The following is a 20,689-nucleotide window of genomic DNA, read 5'->3' as shown; positions in this document are numbered from 1 at the left end:
GAGACGAACGCAGGACAGCAGACAGTAGCACACCACAGACGACAGTAGCCCACAAGTAGTAATCGTCCACAGCACACGAAGCGGCCAGACAGAATCCAGCAGGAGAGGGGATCCTCGGAGCTTCGCTCTACGGTCTCTCCAACCGCTGAACTTCTCGTTGTCTTCTCTCGCTTTAGCTGCCGATTCACAACTGGCTACTACATACAATATACGACGCTGCCTTCACAGTAAACAACAGGATTCGGCACACAGCAGTTCAGTAATCGCTCCACACAACGCTGGTAATTCGCCTTCGCTATTCTCTGGAAGACGCGTTACTATGCTTCAATTCACAACGACTCACCACAGCTTGAGAGTGCCGGACTTTTATAGTTCCCGGGAGGCGGGCTAGAAGCTTCTAGACCAATCAGGCGTTTCTCGGTTCCTAATGGACGGATCGACAAAATTCTCAAAGTTTCGAGCATTATCCATTTTGTCGCCAAATGGTGGGCATTTGACAGCATCCAATACGGATGACTGTAAATCAGTCTTATGATGACACTATTCGTGATGGAAAGCAAAATGACACATTTGTAACACTATGAAATGTAGACCTTCGGCCTGAATTTTTTTTACTAAATCTGTCGCGGGAATAAATATTTTGGATGCCTTTGTGCTGGCAGATTGACACAAAACTTCAGTTGTAATCATAAGATAACACAACGAATTCCATTGATTTAAGTTTTGCGTTTATAAGTTCTTGCGTGCAAATGTACAGACAGTCGACTGTTTGGCGGATTTGGCTCAAAATTTGGCAAGTATCTATATCTGGGATGCTGAACCTGTATATCAAATTTTATCGACCTTGCCCTTTACATTTTTGTCGTTATCGAATTCACTTGAACAGCCTGAATAGCAATCTTTCTATGGATCGATTTCGTTCAAAATTTGATTGAAATCTACAAATTTGGACGAATTCCATATACCAGATTTCAACTGTTTAACTCAAAGGGTTTTTGACTGTTGTTTTCTGTCGGAAAGATGTAATACCGAATATATATTATTCGGATTTGGGAAAAGTCTGAATTTTTGGATGAATATAATATTTCCTCTACACTTCGTATACGGCAATATCACCCAAGATGCACTTTTCCTCTTTTTAAGGGCCGCGGTGTCTTGGTGGTAAAGTCTCGGCTTCGGGACTGGAGGGTTTCAGGCTCGAGACCGGATTCCACCGAAGAACAGCCGTGTAAACGGATCTGATGCACATTAAATTTGGTGAGGCCACATGTCCTCACCATGGTGTAGTGTAGAAGTTTGGTGAGAGGGATGTCCTCGCAGTTGTCGTCCTCGTCTTCTCACCGCGGTTCAAAATGACCATGTTCTTCCCAAAATAGCCATAGTATTGCTTTAAAATGGGAGCTTAATAAAACTAAACTTTCCCCTTTTTAAAATATATCTGTGCAAATTTTGGTAGCACTTCGTAAAATAGTTTTACTTTGAAGATGTAATATATACATACGCAGTTTTCTTTTGAGAATAGACATGTTGTGTGTAAAGCAATAGAGATTTTGCAACTCGTGGAGAAGAAGGTCATTTATGGCAGAAAAATGGTTATTTTATAGTAAACTCATTCTAGAATTTCTCATGTTTCTTAAGAAATATTTAAATCATATTGAAAAAAGTGGCCTTATCGCTCTTTAAAGCATAAAATGGTGTTGTAATAATCTCTACTAATAATAAAGGTATGTGTGTGTGTCACTTATTTGCTTTATCTTTGTCAAGCGACGTTGTAGCTAAAATTTTTGTGTGTGTGTGCACATTCTCAAACAGATAAATAAATTTTGAAATATTCCTTGTCTCATAAATGCAAATTATGAAAATAGAAGATAACTTCACATTCTTCCACTTACATTCCAGACTCTAAAGCAGAGGTTAAATTCCACTGTGATACGGAATTCTTGCCCCGTCATGAAAAATATTACAACTTTTCCTAAACCTTTCTCTGCACATTTCGAGTACTTTCGTGGGAACTCCATCTTGAATAAATGGTGCTTGGGCGCAAACACGGAACGAAAGGGGGGGGCAGTTAATTAGCATAGTTTTAGGGTGGAAAAGCCCGGTAGCGCGGTCACGAAAGGGGGTTCATCCCGCGATCAATGCATGCCCGGGGTCCTCTGGAATCGTTTGCCTTCATTCCCGAAGTGCAAGGGCAGAAAAGGCTGGCCGAATGTCTAGGCACACTCCGACTGCTCTTTAGATAAAACTCCTGGACCTAATGATACCACTTCTGTCTTGTTTTTCGCGGTTACGGTGAAGTCGATAAAGGGTAAGAAAGATTTATTAGCCCTTGGAGACATTACGCCTTTGCATCGGTCGCCTGCAAATAACGCGAGGAATGCTTTTCTAAAGGGTTGGGAGACTTCTTGAAATATATAGGGGATAACATCCGTAATTAAGAATGTTTGTGGTCCGTTTAGCGAAACAATAAACGATTTTTTATATATATATCTTAAATTATGTATTATATAAATACATCCAGGTAACCTTGGTAGAGAGAAAACGTAATTCTCCAGTATTTATCAATTTTATTGAGTGCAGCATTCTTCGAATTCATTTTTTTTTACATCCTATTCCTGTAGGAAGTATAAAGGAAGAATTATAATTTTTCGATTATAGATCTTGAAAATTCGAACTCGAGATTGTGACAAATCTTGCTTGAGTTCTTCGAGTACGGAAACACATTTTTGGCATTATGTTTGTCTGTGAACACAATAGCTCAAAAAAGTCTTGGGCTAGATAAATGAAATTTAGTTTATTGACAAGATAAAATTCGTAGTTTTCTATTAAATTTTGAACTAATTCTGTTCAGAGAAAGCCTGGCTGTATGTCTATTCAAATCAATGTACATGTTAACTACCAAACAAAAAGAGCTAGATAAGTGAAATGTTGCACATATGTTTAGAATCTAAAATGTAGATTTTTATCAAACTTTGAGCGAAATCTGACAAAGGATTGATCGTTTACCACTGTTCTTTCGCATGCATGTAAACACAATATTTCATTAACGTAATTACTTAAAGAAATTAGGTTTGTGATCTTGTGACTATAACTGTAGTTTAGTATCAAATTTTGTTTTAAATCTATTGGAAAAGAGTAGTCCAAAATACATATTCACCGATAGATTCAGTAAAAATGACAAATTTACACCAAAGTTCTATATTTTATATAGGTTCGTCAGTGCCATGCAAGGCTTTCGTAGCCTTACCTAAGGTCCACAACTTTATGCGGTGTAAGGAATATAAGAGTTTAGTTGGAGAATATGCGCGAAAGTTTCGGAGAGTCTATTTCCACTGGTTTAATATTAGAATATTTATAGGCTAGGCGTGTTATCCGCAAATTGCGGCATGCATAAGGGGGGGGGGATAAAATCGTTCAAACACTACAAGTCAAATTGTTAGATCAGGGAATGCGAAATTTTGCATATAGTTATTTCTTGAGTACTGAGTACTAAATGTTCATTAAAAAATAGTTTTTCAAAATTACAGTTATGTTTTTAATTAAATATTATCAAAATTTTAATGTTTTTTTTTCTAAACTCCGGAGCGTGTTATTGCGCAGAAACCATTTTTATACTAGACACACGCTCTTTATTATTAGTAAAGATCAGCATTTGTAAAGTATTTACTTCTTTTTTCTTGAACATTGTTACCTGCATAAGTTGTTTCCTATGATTTACTATTACAGTAAAGTAATGGGTAATACTGTATATGTATCACTATTACATTCGAGTTTATTAAAAATTTACTGAAAGTTTTACTACCCATTAGATTTTAGAATTCTTAAAATCAGGCTGCCACTATTCTGTGTAAGATTTTATGTGTGCCATAGAACATGCACAAAAATAAAACATCTTCCAGTGTTGTTTTTTTTTAACAAATATAGTTTCCAGGCATTTAAATTATTGGCCAAAGCGGATTTTAGTAAGTCAGCTATCCTCCCAAAGCTGTCCATTTTTCGTAATGAGTTTTCAAAACTCCGCGATTTTAATTTTTTGTTGTTGACAGCGTCGGGCCATTACCCGAAAGCCTCGTCATCTTCGCACGTGATTACAAATAAATTAGCTCTCTCCTCCCTTGTCAATCATAGCACGCACGGAAAGTTTTCTTAATTAACCGTAACTGTTCAAACTATTTAACGTCAGTTCACTATAAAACTGGATGAAAGGTTATTAAAAAGTTTCCAATTTGCAAAAATAACTACCTGTGCTTGGCATTAATTTATTTATTTCATACTCTACTTCCGCGGTTTTCAAACATCCCCCTTTTCGCGGAAGTTAGTTTATTTATTAGTTCAAGATTGCTGCGTTATCTGCAAGCTTATATTTTCTGGGGAATGATGAGTGCCAACGAAATGCATCAGACATTATCCATCTGGCACGTTATCCATTCCGCTGCAGCTAAGGCGATTCCAATTTTGCTCTCAATTGCTTCCCATTATATCAATCTGATTAACCGAGCCATTCAGCTGAATGAATTTGCGGAGGCGAGACTCGAGTTATGTGGGAGGGAAATCTTTTCTACGAACGATTTGGGCTGTCTTTATTCAGATGATTGTCATCAGGTAGAAAGGCTTAAAAGATTGTTTCATAATAGTATTTATGTGGTTTTTATAACTTTTGAAATACATTTGACCCCCCATACATCGAACTTTTTTCAGGAAACCTCGGATTTTCATTAGAAAAACAGTTTCTGTATATCAAATAAAATGTCTGTATATATTTCGAAATGTTTTGTGCTGCCGCTTTGGGCGACTAGTTTGTACATCAAGAAAAGGGTTCCTAAAAAATCTAAATATTTTATGTTACTTGAACTTAATGGCTTCCTTAGCAAAATATTTTTAAATTTTTATCAATTTGTAATATACTATTTAAGAAATCTTAACCGTTCTATTCGTTGGGTTATACATTACTCTAATTTTCTGTCTATACATACTCAATTATGTCACAGGAATTCGCAGTATAATAATGGACTTTCCAGCTTAATTCTGAAGTTAAATGTGAATACAACAAATTTTTAAATATTTTAATAACAGCTTACTTTATTTAGAAACCATCCGGGGGGGGGCGAACTTTTTATCTTGAACATCTACAATGGGGAGGGGGGAGAAGTCCAGAATGAAATATTAGCAACAACAATAAAAATAATTTGAGTTTCATTTCAGCAATGAAATATTTTGTTGTAAAATATGATTAAAGTATTTTATTTATTTATTTATTTGAGAATAGAAAAAATGTATTGAAAAAAAAAATCGTATCATTGTAAAGATATTTTTTTTTTTTTTTTTTTTTTTTTTTTTAGGTGATGTAAAAAAAATATTTTTATAATTTCTCTTAAAAAAATCGCTCCGGTGATATACACATTTTCACCTTCCGAAGAATATATGTCCCTGGTTTGGTAGCTTTAGGGAACAAGGTTTAAAACGTTATCCCCCTATTCCCTCCGATATACACACACAGTCATCTTCATTATTAATCGATTACTAATTATATTAGTCGCCTCTGACGACCTCTGTTCGACCACGATATTGATATTAATTTAATAACATTAATTAATTTTGATAAACTACATCCCATTATATAAAATGGAGGCCGGGATAGCCTGGTTGGTAGGGCGTTGGATTTGCGTCCCTTGGGTTGCGAGTACGAAACCGCCGGTCGAAGACTCTCCGTGTGTGTGTGATGGCTGGCGCACGTATAAATCTGTTGTGGTCAGAAAGTCCTCCATGTCGAGAGTAATACCACTGGGGGTACTAAATCAGGGCGGATCGTTCTCTGATTCATGTCTAAATTACGATCTGTGGATGAGTGAATGAAATGCATGAATGAAGCCCGCCTCGTAAAAAGTGACGTGTGTTTAGCTAAGTCGTACTCTTGGCCCTAGATGGCGCTGTAGAAAAAAGAAGAAACGCACCCTTGGCTTAAAATTACTGACATCTGGGGCGTTAGTGGACTTGTCTATGACAAGTGCCATTAGAAACAACATATAAAATGGAAGTACTATTTTAAATTACACTTGCACAATAAAAATAGAGCATTCTGAACTGGTTAACTACACTCGGAAAATAGTGAAATTGGTTAACATGATATCAGTCCAGTTATTGCGGTTATAGGAGTTAAGGCTTTATTTTGCAAGATCTCTCGAATTTGGCAGATAACGGAGGTAGTTGATCATTGATCTGAAGATCATGAACTTTCAAATGAAATAAAAATTGGCGAAAGCAGAGCAATTGCAGGTTATGGCGGAAAAATTCTGCCAAGTTTTTTTTTTTTTTTTTTTTTTTTTTTTTTTACCCATACAAAATGTACACTGAAGTAGAGTCCAACAGGCTTAATGAAGGGGAAGAACTTTATTTTACCCAAAAACACAAAATATGGGTGGCACAAAAAAAAATATACACATTAAAATAGCACTTGCAGAACTCAGTAATCCACAAGCAACAAATCGCTATTAAACAATATAACATATATTCTCCGTAGATCAAAATTCCAGAGAGAAACTTCGCTCGACTACTTACTTGAATTCAATTCAACGGCTGACGTCTCTCGTCTCGTCAGATTATTATATCTCAGCTTTTAATAGTTTCCATGGTCGGAAAAATAAGATTCTAGAGCAAATGCTTCTAGAGCTCTAGTCCTAATGGAGGTATCGCGAATATTTTCGGCCCTATTCTATTTGAGTTTTTGTCACTAACGCCGAAGGTCAGTAACTCAGCAGCCATTACAATTCCTAAAAATTAGTAATGACAGAACCATTACTATTTCTGCAATATTCATATTACATATTCGTAGCAATATTATTATACAGTTATTTAAGCTTTTAAATATTAATTATATACTTAAAATTAAATATATAGTCATATTTGATAAAAAAAAAATTATCTTTTTTTTTTTTTTTTAATATATATATTTCTGTGTACCAAGTGTAGATTTTTTTTTCCCCTTCCGTAACAATCAAAATTGATATCAAAAAGTTTAGCGGTATTAAAGCACAAAGCATTAAAATTATTGGATATTATATATATATATATATATATATATATATATATATATATAAAATATAATATGAAATTTGTAATATAAAGGCTGTGAAGTGCTAACATACTGAGCTTTAGAATATAACTAATTCTAAATCGGAACTTTTCTAACTCATTCTGCTAGGGACTCATTTTGAGTTCATAAAGATTTCTCTTAATCTGAAAGTTTGGGAATAATAGTATAAGAAGCAATTCCAACAAAGTAAAAAAGAGAGTTTAATTGAAATATCAAATCAACGAAGTTTTCTATACAATTTTTATTTTTTAAAAGTATTAAAGGGTCTTAAAAAGGTGGTAACTGTAAATGTTTTTACAACCTCAAAATTGTTCCCTGTGGTTGCACTTGTGTTCGCGACTTATAAGAGATACTCTCTCAAATTTATTTTTTACACAGCTCTCAACTTTTAAAAAATTTTCCTCTTATTTGAAAATAAGATTTTTTCCATTACTCAAAAGGGATTCGAATTAAATCTATGATGGTTCAAAAGCTACGATAAATACAGTTAATGCTTTTTTTAAAAACTTGCTAATATATCCAAATGCTGTATTTTCAACAAAAATTATATTGTTGGTATATTTCAATAAAATAATTAATGTGGCTTTCTATCGATCTTTTTTTTATCATTATAAAGATTTTTTAACTTGATTTAATAGAAATTAATACGGATTCCGTGCGTCAATACATTCTGACAAACTATCATAGATAGAATTATCTGAATTAAACATTCATTCCCCCTATCGTATCGTTGAAAAGTTGAGCTCTAATTTTATTGTTATTAAGGATTTTTTTTATATATATTTTTGTTGATATCGATATATATATATATCATTTTTGTTTTCTTGATCGTTTCGCACCTTTTTACTAAATGAAACCATAAGCAGAAATTAATATTTTATTTTTGATTTTATGACTAAAAACGCGCTACATTTTATTACAATTCCTTTGTTTATTCCTGATTTTTTAATTGTATTATGAGATATTAATTCTTCCACATTTATTCCTCGTGTGAAAAAAAAGTTTCCTTAAAAGAATTGTTTTTTATGATAATATTTCAATTATATCAGAAATATTAAAAAAATAATTTGTTAGGTTGTTTTTTTCTTATAAATTAAAGTACAAGTTTTTTAAAAAAGCAAACGATATTTTGTTTTCGTGTAATTCTTCTCAAATGTTTCTTTTAGCACGGTTTGAAAACAAAATTTTCAGCTGCCACAAACACATAAGGAAATGAATAATAACAGGAGAGGTTTTTTTTTAAAAAAAATAACCCTCTTAACTCCTTGATAAATTTTTATCTTTTTCCACAACCTTCGTTTTCTTCAGACTAACCCTCTCCACAATTCTTTATTTTTTTTTTTTTTTTTTCCATCCTTCTTCGCATCATGTTGCTTAGCAACATGTGGAATTTCTTTTCATCTCTCCTGTGAAGCAGGTTGAAAGTAATAAGACTTCCCGAGTTGTTTTCTCTCCTACTTTTTGGAATGATAGGAAAAGTTGTTTTTTTTTTTTTTTTTTTTTTTTTTTAATGAAACTCAATTGTTTGCCATTACCTTATATGTATTATTATTACTTTTCCCCCTTCCATTCATATCCTTATTTATTTTTCATATATGAAATGCTTTTAAGTTTTCCAAACTGCACAGCTTATATATTTTTAAAAATCCTGGTGTATATATGTATTATTATTACTTTCCCCCCCCCATCCGTATCCTTATTTATTTTTCGTATATGAATTGCTTTTGTGTCTTCCAGACTACACAGCTTAGTAGTAATGAAATCCAGTTTGGGTAAAAATATTTTACAAAAGATGAATGATAAAATCGGATGACTGTACGAAAATTTGGATTTTGTCATTTTTTCTGTTGTGCATTTATTAACTCAAACAATTTTAAATTTATTTCTTTACTTCATTTAAAGCATTTTTCGATTTGTTAGTCGATGATGAAACATTCCTTTAATAATGAACGACGCCTTTTATTAAATACGAAGACAAGAATAAGCAGATAACAAATATACAGCCGAGACGAACACTAGCAACACACACCAGCAGCACACTACAACAAACAGTAGCCCACAAGTAATAATCGGTAGTGATAACAACCGCAGCACTCAAAGCAGCCAGACAAATTCAAATTTATATATATATCTAATATATAAAATTCTCGTGTCACAGTTTTCGTTGCCATACTCCTCCGAAACGGCTTGATCGATTTTGATGAAATTTTTTGTGCATATCCGGTATCTATGAGAATCGGCCAACATCTATTTTTCATCCCCCTAAATGTTAGGGGTAGTCAATTATTAATTAAAAACTAACTTTCCCGCCAAAAAAATCTTCCATTTTTCCCAACGCCAACTTTTCCGCCAAAAAAATCTTCCATTTTCCCCATCGCCAAATAAGTAAGGCATCAGTTGTTTTTTTCTCCCAACAGTAATTAGGCTAGGGTTAACATTTTTCGACGGATTATTTCAAACGATTCTGTTTATTTTCTTAATGTTTTATGCATTTAAAATTAAACATTGTTAATTAATCCATGTTTCACATTCATTCTGAAGTACTTTTGAATTAAAATAACACAGAATAAAGGAAATTAAAAATGTCTAATCTGCATAGCGTTACCCCAACTGGCGTAGAAAAATTTACGCATTTGCGTTGACGTAACTGGCGAAGAAAATCCACGCATGCGCATTGTTCTGATTGTTGGCATGACAACCAACGGACGATTTAAATTATTTTTAGGTTAGTTGCATGCTTTTGTAAGTAAAATGTATTTATGTTAGTTATATATTTTTTGTATATGCTTATAGTTTTAAGTACATCGTTTTTTAAGTAGATTTTTTTAAACCTGTTTTCGACCGATTATTTTAAACGATTCATTTTATTTTCTTAGTGTTTGATGCATTTAAAATTAAACATTGTTAATGAATCGATCTGTTCATGATGAATCTGAGAAATTTTTGTTGACAAATTCTTGAGATATTACATAAATTAAGAAAGATATTCTTTAGTGACCATAAAGTTTAAACGCTCAGTGACTCTATTATCAGTAATCATATTATTAAAAAAAATGCTTTGTTTCAGTAAAAAATATTATATTAATTGCAGATTAATCATTTACACTGTAATTTAAAGCATAATTTCTACGAAGGGTAACAGAAAATTAGAGAGATATATATCACGCTATAACTGAAGGCCTTTATAATATTATGAGTGAATTATATGACTATCAAAATTTGAAGTTTTAAAATATTTTGCTGAAGAATCTATTAAAGTTGGAATTGCGTAAAATGTTTAATGGTACGACCGGAGTTTTATCCCCTGCTTGGCGAAATTTTTAAAAATCGCAAACAACGGCCTTGCGAAATGTTCAAAAGCAAAGAAGCAGATGTTCAATTATAGTGCATAATAAAGATTGCCAGCTTTGGTGCGTTATCGCAACTTGGCGAAGAAGGGGGTTAAACTCCGGTTAAACCTATTTAATTATTAAAATTTAAACGAACATTAAGATTGGCGAACCGGCTGGTCGCCAAAGGCGGCTAGTATATATATAATATTGTTACGAATCTGTGATGCGGCTTACCAGCATAGTTGGTTCTATCATCAGAAAGACATCTTTCTTACAGTCATCTGTATTAGGCGGAGTCCGGGTGTCGCGTCGGAGGTCCATGAGCTTGGCGACTTTGGCGCCAAAATAGATTATACCCCGAAACATCGAGAATTTTCCCGATCCGTCCATTATGAACCGAGATACGCCTCGAACGTCCCTGATTGGTTGAGAGGCTTCTAGCCCCACCTCCTGAGACCTATAAAAGGAGGCAGCCGCAGCGGCCAGAGAAGAGTATTCGGAAGCGACAGAGGGAGTAGTCGGAATTGACGGTAAAGAACTGGCCTTCCAGAGATTAGCGGAGCGGCGACGGAGTCAAGCTGGTGCTGAACTAAGCTGTGCGCTACTGTGTGAAGTAGAGTCTTATTGTGTGCTGCTGTGTGCATGTCTCGCGGCTGAAGATAATTGTGTTCGCCTATGCTGTATATAGTTGTCGTCTTTGTGCTGTCCTGTGTGTCTTCGTGTAAATAAATATCGTTGTTTTTTTTTTCTACTGCCGCCTGCTGATTGAGCGTTCTCCACACCATATTACTTCCACTATCCAAACGAACCCGGAAATTTCGTAACAATATAATAGATTTTTACTTTTCTTAACTATCGTGTTCACTTGTACTCGGACAATCAGTCAGGCAGACTTCCTCTGAATGGAATGGATTTTGTTAAATATTTGATAGAAATGTACAAATTTGCTGTAGAGACCACTTGCCAAATTTCACCCATTTAGCTCAAAACACTCTGGAGTTATCATGTTCTCAGACAGGTATATAATTCCAAAAATATGTTTTTCTTCCTGGAAGATAGGAGACCTTGAAGATTCGACAAAATCTGATTTCGAATTTTTTTGACGATTACAATATTTTTCTTTTATATTCCACATACGGTATGCGATGAAATAAAAATGACACTGAACAATTATTCAAAATGGCGTTCAAAAACCCGTTTTTAATAAAGAGATTTTGTATAATGATATTGATTACATGTGATGAGGTGCAAAGCCGCTTGATTTTCTTTATTAATCTCGTTACTGAGATGGATTTATCATTATTCTAATCTTCAGTCTCATAATTGAATAATTATGAATTCTGAATTGACTTTCAGAATTGTTTTGTTCTTAATCTTAGTTGATTTTTTTTTTTTTTTTTTTTAAGATAATGTTGCTAAGTTTTGAAAAAGGATTTTGTTATTACTTAAAGATAATTTCCCATTATTTTTAACTTTTTTTTTCTCTCTCTTCTTTTACAGGTTGATTTGAATCGAAAACTTGAATTAATTGATCAAGATCTGGAGCCTGTTGTACGAGCAGCTGTTCTTCATTGTATACATCCATCTGCCATAGGTCACACAACTAATCGCCTAGACGATATATTAGCTCATGCACATTTCTTGTCTAACATACAATCAAACACTTCCTTAAAAGTGATAGCACGCCGTTTGCTGGATTTGATTGATGTCCTGTCTGAGCTGCATATCCCTAGAACAAAAAATGGTGTGTATATATTAATTTTTTTTTTTTTTTAAATTTATTTGCCTATTAGAGTGTGTACGTGCAATTTGAGATTGTTTATAACAGTGAAAAGATTGTTTATAACAGAAAAAATGTCTAGAAATTAGGTAAACATCGACAAAAAAAATCATAGTAACTAGACTAATATCATAGTAAAAAATAATTATTTTGAATTTTAAAGTGATGTAAAAATTATTTCTCTGTTTTGGAAGTTATGAAGGAAAATATTGAAACTTCATTTCATTTTTCATTAATTAAAAAAAAAATTTTTTTAAGTGCACATTTTTACCTTTTAAAATACATTATTTTTACTGTTTTAGATCTAATGGTTTGGCTTTTAGAATTTCATTATCTGAATACATAAACATGCATTCTTCTTTAGTGTTAATAAAGATTAGAATGCACGAAGTCTTGGATATAGACAAATCATGCTTGTGATCCTTTTAATCTTTCATTTATGTTTATATGTATCAGAAAACACTGTAAGGAAGTTCCTGTTTCTTTTACTTAATCCTAATTTTCTGAATGGTAGCAATGATTCAGAGGTAACACCAAACCTGATTTTCAGAGCAATTCCTGATTGTCATTTCTGTTGCTTGTACATAGCTACTATTTCAGCTTCTGTTTCTTTACAAGAATCTCAGTGGTGCTTAGTTCCTACCTGCTGTTATTCTCTCATCTACTTTGAGCCAAGCTAAGAGTTATTGCCCTTCTAGTACCTTGTCAAAGCTCTCATTGCTTCAAAGGAATGAAGGAAAATTTCTTTCTCAAACAATAATCTTACCATTTGTTGTTTTTTAAGAGATGGTATCAATTATATGTTTATTTAATCGACTGATAGTATATATTGCTTAAAAGATAATGCCAGTCTATTACTTCTGGATTTGTGCATCAGTTCCACTGTTAGTGATTTGAACAACAAGCACAGGTACGCAATATGGATTAAACTTTTAGAAGAAAAAAAAAACTTCAATAATTTTACTTTGGATAAAAATCTTTAAAAATAATTATGAAACTGAGATAAATGATTCCATTAAAATTTCTCTAAACTTTTATTTGAAATTTTATTATAATATATATTGATTATTTAAGGTACTGTTTGTTTTTTATTACATTATATATTTTCCCTTTTTATTTGCAGTGTTGTCTAACTGCAGAAAAATTTTGAATGATCTGGGTAAGAAAATCAATATGGGCTCCTCATCAACTGGAGGACAGTTTGAATGGGTTGACAGTGTTTTGATTGATGCTGCTACTCGAGGCCATTGGCTTCTGGTCGATGATGCTAATTTTTGCAGGTAATATTTATTATTTTAAAAATATTTTATAAATAATAAATTTCGCCTTTGATAGTAATGTTTGGAATTTAATGTATTTATTATATTTTCTGCCTTTCATAAGTTCAATCACATTAAGTAATCAATTGAATAACATAAAACTGCATTAAATTGTATAAAATTTGATTTAAATACTAAGCGTGAGTAGTTGTCTGCTGTTTTAATAATTATTCATTACCTAATTTTTTCTGTTATAGTTATTTCTTTTAACTTGGTGTATCTTTCTAGCTTTAAAGGCTTTATGAAATTAACATTATCTTGATTTATTTTTATAGTTATATTTCAAATATTTTTTTTTAATCTTCTTTTAGATAATCTCTATTATTCTTTTGCATTCTTTTTGTTTCTATTTTAATTTTATTAAATAATGTGCATTGTAATTTTGACTTCATTTTTACATTCTTCATTTTGCTTAGCATAATTTACTCTTCCTATCATCTTTCTAATAATAAACTTACTGATATATATATTTTTTAACTTTTGATATATTGGTATTTTCAAATGCATATGAATCATGCTTCCTGTCTTCTTTTGGTAGCCCATCTGTTTTGGACAGATTAAATTCACTTTTAGAACCAAATGGTGTACTTACTATTACTGAGCAAGGTGTTGTTGGAAAAGAATTGCGTACAATTACTCCTCATCCTGATTTCAGGTAATGTGTCTTCATCAAAATATTAAAACATTCAACTTATTTGTGATTTATCTTTGCTTTAAGTTTAAAATTATATATATAATATACACCAATCAAAAATATACTTTTTAGGCCATCAAAGGGTATTCTCTCCTAAGTTAAAAACTGTATTTTATTTAAAGGACGTTGAAGTACAGTGTGTGTGTGTGTTTTAAGAATTTGCTGCAAATAACTCTGATATATTACTATGTATGCATAATTTATTTTAGTAAGATCACTTTTCAGTTTTTGGAATTGTTTGTTTGATTTGTTGATCACATCCTTATCTATAATCTATATAAAGGTTTTGTTATTTTTTTATGGAGAAAAATTTGTTTCTTAGAAAATAAATCGAATGCACTCAGTGAGGTCTAAACTATTATTATTTTTTCTATAACAGAATTATTTGCAATTTTAGTTCCAACAAGTATAAGATTGGAACCTGTCGAATTATAGAGTGTCGAGACCTTAGAGAATCATATAGGCATCACTAAATTATGCACTAGCATATTTTTCTGCTTGCGGAAAATGAGCTAACAATATGTTTGATAAAAATTACTATATTTAAGTGTTGAGTATTGGCACTGTCAGGTAAGTCTTATATTAAAAGGAGGATGGTTTCAAATTTTAACATAAAAGAGTTGGTCATCACCTTAATAACATGTTCCAACAAAGGCATCAGACTGGTGGGAGTGTAGGATTAAAGAAAGTCTGCTATATTTTGCTTCCCTCCCCCCTTGTTGCAATTTGAGTCTGTCAGTGAATTAACATGTGTGTGTGTAATGATATTTTAAACTCTAATTTCAGTTCTAATTAATTTTTAAAGTTTTATCTGAATTCAGCCCATTGTAACTTCATTCTAAAATATTCTCTTATTTCCTTCCACTTTTTCTATTTAATTAATTCAACTGAAGCTTTGTGAAAATGCTTTAGTCAGTGGTTCCCACACTCTGAGTGAAGGGATAAAATATTGTCCAGCTAAGCACATTTTTTAAAAAGATCCCTATGATTTTTGCTTATGATTGACATATGATGAAAATCCCAATTAAAATCTCGCGGTATTCACAGGAATAAAATTTTCATCAGCTTTTCCTCATATCATGTTGTGTGTTGTGCTCGTTGCTTCTGCTTGTGCAAAAAAAATCATGTCGCCTAGGACAGAAATAAAACGAAGTTAAAAAATCGAAAGTCTCTTCACTGTCTCCGAAACTGCCTTCTAATTCAAAAATTATATGCTTATATAATATAACCCTTCTGAATTAAATTACTCTCCAAAAATTTTGTGATGGAGATTCTTTTTGTAAAGTAAAACTTTTTTATATACATATTCGGTTACTTTATTTGGAAAGCCTTTTTTGTGATATTTCACTAAGTCCATTTGTAGATGATTAATAATTTCTCATTTATTGCTGAAATAGATCATTGTTTTTCAAAAGATCAAATTTTATTACTTTTCCAAATGTGCATTTTCTGTCTTTATTTATCAATGTGTTGCAAAATCACTGTTACCATATGTGTTATTTCTTACTTTTTATAAGAAATTAGTTTCATGTTAATATCAATATTTATTTTTTTAATTTTTACTTTTTGATCTTTTTATTTGAAAAAAGAATATTTTTGACTTTGGATCCCAGAAATGGAGAAATCTCTCGAGCTATGCGTAACAGAGGTGTTGAAATTTATGTAACTGTAAGTTTTTACAGTCTTTTTCTCTCTCTATGTATTTTCATAGATTTTCTTTTCAAAAAATTTTCTTTCTGTATATTTTTATTTAAAAGTTATTATTTATTTATATTCTTTTGTTTTGTTTTTTGCATCGATCCAGCCAGTTAATGTGGATGCTTTACAATGGAGGTCTCTCCTGAATTTAGGCTTGCTTACTCAATGCAAAGGCCTGAACCACTCAGCTATGACTTATCATTTATATACATTGCACAATCATATGTATGAGGACATGGGTAAGATATCTTTCTTTGTATTGTTTTACATGGAAATTTATAAATATTGTTTTATTGCAAAAGATTAGTGAGTGGAGAATCACAAGTTCAAAACCACAATCCACCTGGATACCTGCGGTATACTCAGACCCGATGCGTTCTAAATTGGTCAAGGTCAAATTCTCTGTAGTTTAGATATGTAGTGAAAAGTTCTTTTTTGCCTACTCTGTAATGAAGATCTTAACCTCCTGCCTTCATATAAAATTTGTTGACTTTTATAAGGTCACGAATGCTTTGCATGGCATTTGTGTATGATAGTTATAAAATACAGGTGTTTGGTACTATTCTAGCAATTTTACAAAATCTATCATGAAAATATGTATTTTTGGTGCCTTTTTTTCCCTTCCATTTGAAACCGAGACTTGACAAGAGATAAAGTTGTAATCATAAAATCAAATACCAAATTTCATTACTTTAACAATGCATTTGTGAGTTATTTGCATGTTTTGAAAGATATATACCAACAGATGGACAATCCTTTGACAGATTTGCTTCAAAATTTGATAAGAATACACAGTTTAGTTCTTACACCTGTATACCAAATTTTATATACTTCTCTTCTTTATGTGAAAAGTGTGTTCGAAATGAGGAGGTTAATTTTCCTAAGCTAAAGATTATTTGCTTATATGCATACATTTTTTAAATATACTTCATCAAATTTACAGTAACAGTAGGTTTGCATGCTGATTCTTCATTTGGTCTGCATCTTTCATAATGAATATTGAAATGCAATATGTATTTTAATATATCTGGACTGCATTATTAGGTTTATTAACAAAATATTAATGCTTAAAAATGTAAGTTAATAAATATTTTTAAAAAATATTATTTCATTATTAAAATAATTTTTATTAATTCAAAAATGTATGTCAATTATATATATATATATATATATATATATATATATATATATATATATATATATATATATATAATATTATATGGCTATATGCATGGTATGTATTTTAAAAGGCCATATAAAAATTCTCAAAATAATTTTATAAAATTTGTACAATATAATTGCAATAAACTAAGGTTTAAATTCATTATTTTTTATTTTTTTTCTCAATACTGAACACATTCTAAATTTCATATATTAGCTCTATATTATTACCACAAGAAATGCTTATAAAACATTGATTTTATTAATTTAGGGGGAAAAAAAGAGAATATTTTACTTTTTGAGAAGTGTTAAAAGAGCTCACTAATTTTCATGTTGACTGCCTTCATTCATAAACTTTTTTGTCCATAATAGCTCTGGTTTTAATCTTTTTTGTTTAACTTTAAAATAATTGTAATTATATAGAATAAAATTATAAACAGGTATAGATATGATACAGTTTATTCAAAACATCCAGTTACTTCAAACTGAAAGTAATTTATCTGATAAACTTTAAAAAACTTTTGATTATGATTCTGTCGTCCATAATTAATAACAAAACAAATTTTTATAATGTAATAATTGCTTTTTAGTATGACTCTCTATACTCTTCTCTTTTTTCTCTCATGATTTTTTTTAAACTTAAATAATAAATAAAAAATCAATCTCTGGAACAATTTACATCATATATTTATTTTTCAGGTTCATTTTCTCTGTGTGATTTCCTTAGTGCTGTTTCTTTGTATGTTCAGCTTATTCAAAGGAATGTTGATACAAAATCAGCATTTATACAGGCTGGCTTGACAGTATATATGAGGTATACTGGCAACGGCAACAGTAAATTGGTAAAAATCTCAATAGTTATATTCCCCCCTTCCCATCTAATTCTGTACTTTCTTTATAAAAAATAATTAACAGATATCAAATATTTACTGCGCTTTGAATGAAAAGGCATAGAAGGATTTATAATTTAGAATATCATGATTATCTTTTTTTAATTATGAATTATAAATAATAATTAATGTAAACTTTTGAAAAAATAGTAGTGATGTATAATTTTTAAAATTATTCTTATTTAAATATTAAATTTATAATGTCTGCCTTTAGTAGCTTTAAATGAGTAAATATCTTGGAATTGTTAATATTTTTATTTTTTTTTAATTTTTGATAAAATACTGTTTAATGATTGTATATAATAGTAGTGAAAATTGCTATTGTAGCAAACTTCTTACTGTAAGAACAATAGGATAGAATAAATTATGATAAAAATAAAATAAGCATATTTACTGTCTTTTCTTTTATAAAATATTGATATGATAAAATGTTAAAATATATTCAATGTAAGTTATTTTTACTTATGCGTTATCAATTTGATAACATAAATATACTTTATTGAATGCAGCAATTTCTGAGACTAAAATGTTGGCCGAATTACAAAGCTGTCCAGGATTGCCACGCCACCGAGAAAACACAGGGAAATTCGAAAATGTTCATAAAAACCGGGAAAATGCAGGGAATGGCAAGTTTCTCAGTTATTTTTTCCCCATCTAAAAAATGCCGATCTGTAAAAATTACAAGAATAAAAAATTGTAGTCATAGCTTACGAAAACTGCACGATTCTATTTGTGATTGTGTTATGCAAAAACTCGCCCATTTTCTACTCTGTTTCCTATTTTTCTTTTATAGTTTTGATTTGCGATGCAGTTGTTCTTTTTTCCATGAGATTCCTGAATTGCAGCGAATAAGCATGCACAGGGCTTTTGTAACTGCGTGAAAGAATAGAATGCATTTTTCTGGTGGGAACATTCAATCTACCGTAGAAATGCAGTGGTGTTAAGTCTACCATGTTTGATTTATTGAATGGTTTGTTTATTATTTGAGAAACTGTCATCTTATTCTAAGCAGATCAAAGACTATTTTTAAAGCAAAGAACTGCTCAAATCCGTATTAATATAAATTGGCTGAATAAAAAAAAAAAAAAAAAATCCTGATTTTTTTTTAATTGGTTAGAGGAGATCCGCAACATTAATTTGTTGCATACTGCTCATTTTGTAAGAAGATCAGAACCTAAATAATATGAGAAAATAGACACTTATTAGTCATGCCAAAAGAGAAAAACATATAAGACTGCCTACCAGCTCAAAAGAGTTAACATTGATAATGGTCATAGTATCGAAAAGGAATGGCATGTCAAATGTAAAAGCATCAAATTTAATTTCTGAAAATAAACCGGTTTCGAAGTTTGTAGTTAAAGAATAATCATTTAAAGGTGAATTTTTATGAGCATTTGAACTTGTTTCATCGCATTCGTCTTTAACTGCATTCAATGATATGTTGGAAATATTTTCAATATGTTCCCTGAAAATGAAATAGCTAAAAAATGTAAGTTATGGCCATACAAAAATGTCTTACCTTATTTGTTAAGGATTAATTCCATGAAGTTGATGGCTAAAAAATCTGCAGAAATTGATGCCCAAATACATGAATTTTCAAAGAATGATTAGATTTAAAAAAAAAAAAAATGTAAGTTTTATTGTTGTTATTGTTAAGTAATTATTAAAGGAATTGTATCAGGAATGTAATTTTATAACAAAAATGTTTTATTTTACCCAAGACCTTAATTTTGTGCGACTTATGGTTAAAGAGCATGAGAGGAAATATACCCCCCCCCTTAATATATAAATTTTGTCTTTCTAAATTCTAGATAATAAATAAAGAGTTTTTCTGTATATAAACCTTTTTTTAATATTCTATTATTTTGAATAATACTAAATTGTTGCTTCCTTTGCTTGCTTTTTCCACACCTTAAAATCATATTGCATTATAACTTGTACATGAGTGCTACTCATGCATTTCCTCATATCTTGAATATATGTGCAGGAAAAAGACATGGTAATTTATTTATTTTTCTAGTTTTGAGTTGCAACCCTAATTATTCAATGCTTCTATTATTATTATTATTTTCTATTTTCTATTCTCTTTCTATCTTTTTTTGCTAAATAGATTTTTTTTTTCCCTGTCTTGAATAAAGAAAGGTAATTTTTTATTCTGTCATTATTGAAACCACTTTATCAAGTTCAAAAATGCAAAAGAGAAGAAGAATATGCATTTCTTGACACTTTCATACATTATTGTAAAATATATATACTTTACTCAAATGGTTCTTAATTTATTTTATATTAACTTAAATATATTTTATATTAACTTATTGATGATGCAGTACAAATCATTTATCATTGTGGGATTTTCTTTATAAAATCCATATTCTAAAATAAACAATCCTGATAGATTTAAATTACTCATATCTTTTTATCCCATGCTGTATTATTCATATAACTTATTTATAATTATTTATCTTATAGGTTACTACTGAATTCATAAGAAGGATTGCTCAAAAATGCCCAACTTTAAATAAAGATTTATGTCTTCCTCTTACATCTCTGTTGCCAACTAGTATTGATTATCGTCATAACTCAGTTTGTGCAGCAGTGAAACAACATGCTTTTGTTTTCTCATATTTCATGAGTCATTTGAAGAATCTTGTTAGGTGAATTATTTTTACATTTGCTTTCACTTTTTGTAATTCTTTTTATTAAATAGTTGTAAATTTTGTTCTGT

General features: G+C 30.9%; 1 protein-coding gene across 2 annotated transcripts in view; it reads left to right on the top strand.

Moving 5' to 3' along the window:
* Nucleotides 1-20,689, top strand: part of LOC129976279 (midasin-like) — a 263,355-nt gene that overhangs the window by 182,814 nt on the left and 59,852 nt on the right. The window contains exons 42-49 of one of the 2 annotated variants that reach the window (XM_056089763.1): nucleotides 11,923-12,166; nucleotides 13,326-13,482; nucleotides 14,060-14,176; nucleotides 15,805-15,883; nucleotides 16,020-16,152; nucleotides 17,774-17,916; nucleotides 18,474-18,590; nucleotides 20,434-20,618. In XM_056089763.1, the coding sequence (XP_055945738.1) occupies nucleotides 11,923-12,166; nucleotides 13,326-13,482; nucleotides 14,060-14,176; nucleotides 15,805-15,883; nucleotides 16,020-16,152; nucleotides 17,774-17,916; nucleotides 18,474-18,590; nucleotides 20,434-20,618 (1,175 nt within the window). The remainder of the gene's footprint in view (nucleotides 1-11,922; nucleotides 12,167-13,325; nucleotides 13,483-14,059; nucleotides 14,177-15,804; nucleotides 15,884-16,019; nucleotides 16,153-17,773; nucleotides 17,917-18,473; nucleotides 18,591-20,433; nucleotides 20,619-20,689) is intronic. The other variant, XM_056089764.1, reaches the window with a different exon arrangement.

The sequence above is a fragment of the Argiope bruennichi genome, chromosome 7, assembly GCF_947563725.1.
Source record: "Argiope bruennichi chromosome 7, qqArgBrue1.1, whole genome shotgun sequence".
Classification (NCBI taxonomy): Eukaryota; Metazoa; Arthropoda; class Arachnida; order Araneae; family Araneidae; genus Argiope; species Argiope bruennichi.
Note: the sequence above shows the minus strand (reverse complement) of the source record. Positions and strands in the feature narration are given on the sequence as shown.